This window comes from Palaemon carinicauda, chromosome 22 (assembly GCF_036898095.1).
Source record: "Palaemon carinicauda isolate YSFRI2023 chromosome 22, ASM3689809v2, whole genome shotgun sequence".
NCBI classification, from domain to species: domain Eukaryota; kingdom Metazoa; phylum Arthropoda; class Malacostraca; order Decapoda; family Palaemonidae; genus Palaemon; species Palaemon carinicauda.
Window position 1 is genome coordinate 20,402,623 of NC_090746.1, and position 6,000 is coordinate 20,408,622.

Here is a 6,000-nt window from a genome sequence, read left to right on the forward strand (position 1 = left end):
ATTATGAGTAACTATAGTGAGAAACCGGGTTTTTCGGGGAATGTGGGGAAATGCCAAAAACGAGTGATTTGCAACAATATTAATGGTCAGAAATAAAGAATAAACTCAAGATAACCAGTTGGAAAAATATGGTTCATATACCGTAAGTGGATGATAATTAAAATATCTCCATGATTCCCTTCACGTCCTTCTAATGGTTTTTTGCTCCACCGTGGTTCGCTTTTATCGCAAATAAACGTAATCTTACTCTAGACCTTGGTCTTACTGCTCCTATGATGTGGCAAGTGGTACGCACACACCAGCCTCGTGGATCACTATTTCGGGGGCATCTTTTGCTTTCACATGAGCAACATTAGGTATGCACCTATAAACTGAATGGAGAGCGGTTTAAGCATGATTGTTGTCATAGATGAAATCACATTAAATTTCGAAATAGATTGTACTTCCCTTAAGTTCCCTCCCTCTTAGGGCGTCTTTATGTGATGGTGGTGAAACTCAAAAGGAAGGGGAGCGTGAAAAGAAGGGCTGTTGTAGAACAACATATGGGAACTTGTGCATAAATATTTGGAAGATCGTAATTGGTTAAGATATCCAGGTAATAATTACGTCATTCAAATAAACAGACTAGCTCGCAAAATCGAGTGCAAGCAACGTATCTGCAATAACTCATCTTCAGTCTCCCAAATGTAAACAATGGAGTGAGAGATAGACTTCACATTTTAATCGACCGATACGTAAGTTATATGGAGAAAAATACCACACTAGCCAGCACTCATCCATTTCTTATAGCGAATTTCAGTTCCACTAGTAATTCAAATATCATAAGATAACCCTTTCCCTCACGCCCAGCTCTCATTGTCTCTGGGTAGGAAAGGGGAGAGAAGTCATACCCAGGCGAGATGGGGTGCGTGTGTTTTCATATTTATCTGGATTATTAGTCGTCATTTTTGACGGGTTACGTACACTAGGGTATATATTTATATAATCCGTAAAATTCTTTGCTGAAAAATTTGTGTCCAAGATAAAAAAGTAAAATGAAATATCTGCTCGAAAACTTTTGCATAAAAAATTTTAAGAAAAAAGACTCGTTCTGCACTGACCTTGCGTGTGATCCAGAAAATCCTCCACTCCTGGCCCAAGAGGGTCATATTTCCCGGCTCATAATAGAGACGAATGCCATCGGCGAAGAGATTAAGCCGGTAGCTGGCGGTAGACGTGTTCATTCGGTACCCAAAGAATACTTGGTCGTTCCGTGGTAAATTGAATAAGGCAGACATTCCCCGGAATGTCGTTTTCACTTCGTATTCTGAAATCGGGAATTGCTTTCATGAAAGGGAAAATATACGTGGTGATAATGACATTGTTATTATTATATTTACTGTATTGACGTCATTGTTGATTACTGTTTTTAATTCTTTCAAAGCATTCATGATTATTATATTCAAAAGGCAAAAGCTTTAGTTTTTTTCTGAAGGATCCAGTAGCATTTCAATCACAATGAAAACAAATTTTTTCCCAAGTTGGCTACAAGTAAGAAACAAATATTTGTAAATAAACAGTTAAGGTGTATTAAGTTTTATTATACTCAGTCATGCGTGCACACACATCATCATCTCCTATGCCCATTGACACAAAGGGTCTCAGTTAGATTTCGCCAGTCGTCTCTATCTTCAGCTTTTAAATTAATACTTCTCCATTCATCATCTCCTGCTTCGTGCTTCTTAGTCCTCAGCCATGTAGGCCTGGGCTTTTCAACTCTTCTAGTGCCAGTTGAAAGTTTGGTGAACTAATCTCTCTTGGGGAGTGCCATGAGCATGCCCAAACCATCTCCATCTACCCCTCACCATCTTATCCATATATGGCACATGAGTAATCTCTCTTATAGTTTCATTTTTAATCCGTTTCTGCCATTCAACTCACAATATTCTTCTGAGGACTTTGTTCTCAAATCAACAAAATCTATTGGATCTTGTTTCATTGTCATACCACGACTATGTCCACACAGTAACACTGATTTCACTAAACTGATATGTAGCCTGACTTTTATAAGTAATTTCAGGTGATTTGGTTTCCAAATTTGACTTAACCTAGCCATTTTCTAATTTATTTATTTTTTTAATATTTCATTAAACTCCAATTCTAAATACCCTGTATTAGAGATCATAGTTCCTAGATATTTAAATGATTCCACTTCAATAATCCTTTCTTCTTCCAATGATATTTCATCTTCCATTGCATATTCCGTTCTCATCATCCTTGTCTTTCTTCTAATTATCTAGAGTCCAACCTCATGTGATATTTCATGCACTCTGGTAAGCAAGCTTTGCAAGTCCTGTGGCGTTTTGCTAATAATACAGCGTCATCAGCATACTCTAGGTCTGCTAATGTCCAGTTACTAATCCAGTCAAATCCTCTTTCGCCATCCCCAACTGCTCTATGCATTACAAATCCATGAGGAGGATAAGTAACATAGGTGACAACACATTCCCTAGGAGTACTCCACTGTTTACTGGAAAAACACACAGAGGCACTCACACACACACACACACACACACACACACACATATATATATATATATATATATATATATATATATATATATATATAGATAAATGTATGTTTGTGTGTGCGTTTGTGTGTATGTGCCTGATGGAAATCTCGCAGTAGCATGCTCAATAACAAATAATTCCTGCCTTACATCCGTTTCGGGCACTTGACTCTTCAAATGAAAGGCATTATTATTATTATTATTATTATTATTATTATTATTATTATTATTATTATTATTATTATTATTATTATTATTATTATTATTATTATTAGGTAAGATGCATCCCAGACCACCCAAGACTGGAAGATGCAAAATACACCGGAAGATGCATTAGCAACTCTCTGGTGGACATACGAGGTGCCTCACACTGAGGGACCTAGGGGAACCCCCCCCCCCAAAAAAAAAAAAAAAAATAAGGGTACAACCCTAGTTGGAAAAAACATGAAGCTATAAGCCCAAGGGCTCCAACAGGGAAAAATAGCACAGTGAAGAAAGGAAACTATGAGATATATAAATAAACTATAAGAGAAGAAATAACAATCAAAAGAAAATATTGCAAGATCATTAACAATATTTAATTAAATTTATCATATATAAACTATAAAAACTTTATTAAAACACGAGGAAGAAAAACAAGATTGAATAGCGTGCCCGAGTGTACCCCCAAGCAAGAGAACTCTTAACTCAAGACATAGGAAGACCATGGTACAGAGGCTATGGCGCTACCCAAGATTAGAGAACAATGGTTTGATTTTGGAGTGTTCTTCTAGAAGAGCAGCTAAAGAGTCTTCTACCCTTACCAAGAGGAAAGTAGACATTGCAGTAGTTAACCCCCTTGAGCAAAGAAGAATTGTTTGGTAATCTCAGTGTTGTAAGGTGTATGAGGACAGAGGAATGTGAAAGGAATATGCCACACTATTCGGTGTATATGTAGGCAAAGAAAAAAGGAGTTGTTACCAAGGAAAGAAATCATATATAGCACTGTCTAACCAGTCAAAGGGCCTAATAACTATCCAGCGGTAGTATCTCAACGGGTAGCTGGTGCCCTGGCCATCCTACTAGCTACTATAACTGCTGTATCTAGATCTCGACCATATAATCACTGGATACCGGTAAATCGAATTAGATGCCAATAGTTGGGTTAGCTGGTGAGTCTGGAAGTTAGGTAATATTCACTGGTATGTTATACAGCGAGAACTCAAGATCAGTTAGTTCTTATGTTCCAAGTTCATTGAAGTCTGTTAGTTTGATTAATATGTAGCTTATTTGACTTTCATTTGAAGAGTAAAGTTGGATGCCAATGTCAGTTACAAATTACACCACACACACACACACACACACACACACACACACACACACACACACACACACACACATATATATATATATATATGTGTGTGTGTGTATATATATATATATATATATATATATATATATATATATATTCCGATATATATATGCTTGTGTGTTTAAGGGTAAAGTGCCTGAGGTAACTATATATATATATATATATATATATATATATATATATATATATATATATATATATATATGTAGAAATGTAGCATTTTCACTGTCAGCAAGTATATGTGCATAGGTGAAAAAGAACGAATATGTTATGCCGAGGACTGTATGGGTAAAAATGGGTATGACGGGAATGAAATTTGAGAATTTTGATTGAGAAAGTAAGGCAGGCGACAAAAGATTGATACAGGGGTTTAAACAAGGATAAGGTTGCGTAGATCAAGTGTGAGAAGAGTAAAAGTGAAGAAAAATTCTGTGTGCTAAAGATTGGTGAGAGGTTATTGAAATCAAAGGAGGAATCTACGAAGGGATTTTTGAGAGATCTTTCCTAGAAGGGACTGAAATGTAGTTGGTGATGCTGGAAAGAAAAGAAATTAGAGCTGTTAAGTAAGAATAACAGATACTGTAAGACAAGGGAAGGTACGGAAAAATGGTAAAAACGGTAAGATAAGTGAAATCATGGATCAAAGAATTTGAGGATTAGCGAAAAAATAGTGTAACTCAAAAGGGCCAGGATGTACGAGGAAAATACAAAAAAGTTGGTTAGAGTGAAAGTATTATAGAAAATGGAAAGGCCTTGAGATTAAGAAAGTGCAGGTGTGTGGAGGAGGGTTAAATTTTGTGCTGCTGATTAACCGTCAATGTAGATGTATGAATCGAATGATATAGAATTTGTATGACTCAGCAGTTAACGGAGGAATAAGGCAGTGGTTGTTTTTTCAAGAGCTGCCTGTGTTAAGAAAATCTGTAAGTTGCTCATATATACACACAGTACATATATATATATATATATATATATATATATATATATATATATATATATATATATATATATATTTATATATATATGTATATATTTATATATATATATATATATATATATATATATATATATATATATATATATATATATATATAGAAGTAAACAGCAACTTATTACTTGAATCCTGCGGAACTACATCAACCCACAATCATCCAAGTTATTTGTTTAAGTTAAAGATCAGCTCCCACTATTACTTTGCGAAATTGGATACACTTGCCTCTTCAATCTAGTTGATACAATTGACAACCTTCCTTTCCCCATCTATCTCTGTTTGTCTGTCTGTCTGTCTGTCTCTCTTTCTCTCTCTCTCATATATATATATATATATATATACATATATATATATATATATATATATATATACATATATGTATATATATATCTATATATATACATTATATATTATATATATGTTTGTGTGCATACACATACAGTATATATACAGTATATTATATATATCGATCTATCTATCTAGATATATATATATATATATGTAAATATAAATATATATATATAATATATATATATATATATATATATATATATATATATATATATAAATAGTTTGTATATATACATACATTATATATATATATGTATATATATAAATAGTTTGTATATATACATACAGTATATATATATATATATATATATATATATATATATATATATATACTGTGTATATATATATATATATATATATATATATATATATATACTATATATATATATATATATGTTATCTATGAATGTATCTATTTATCTATCTATCGATCTATCTATCTATCTATCTATATATATATATATATATATATATATGTGTGTGTGTGTGTGTGTGTATGCATATGTATGTGTTTAAATATATATATATATATATATATATATATATATATATATATATATATATATAATATATATATATACAAAGTATATACAAGCACAGGAAAAATTAAAATATACAGTAAATGCAGTCAAATTTTGTCATACTTCTTCAAGAGTCCTCGTGAAGATGCAAAACGAAACTAGTAAGGATTCACTCTATATATTAATTTTCCCTGTGTATTTTTTTTTCTTTTTTTTTAGCATCTGAGCATCACGGTT

At 32.8% G+C, this 6,000-nt stretch overlaps 1 protein-coding gene and 1 long non-coding RNA gene across 2 annotated transcripts in view; one reads left to right on the top strand and one right to left on the bottom strand.

The window, feature by feature from the left end:
• LOC137616361 (uncharacterized) overlaps positions 1–6,000 on the top strand; it is a 342,608-nt gene that overhangs the window by 27,361 nt on the left and 309,247 nt on the right. The gene's annotated exons all lie outside the window — the stretch shown is intronic.
• Positions 1–6,000, bottom strand: part of LOC137616357 (uncharacterized) — a 28,886-nt gene that overhangs the window by 21,908 nt on the left and 978 nt on the right. Inside the window, exon 2 of the mRNA XM_068346023.1 lies at positions 1,101–1,306. Coding sequence (XP_068202124.1) covers positions 1,101–1,306 — 206 coding nt within the window. The remainder of the gene's footprint in view (positions 1–1,100; positions 1,307–6,000) is intronic.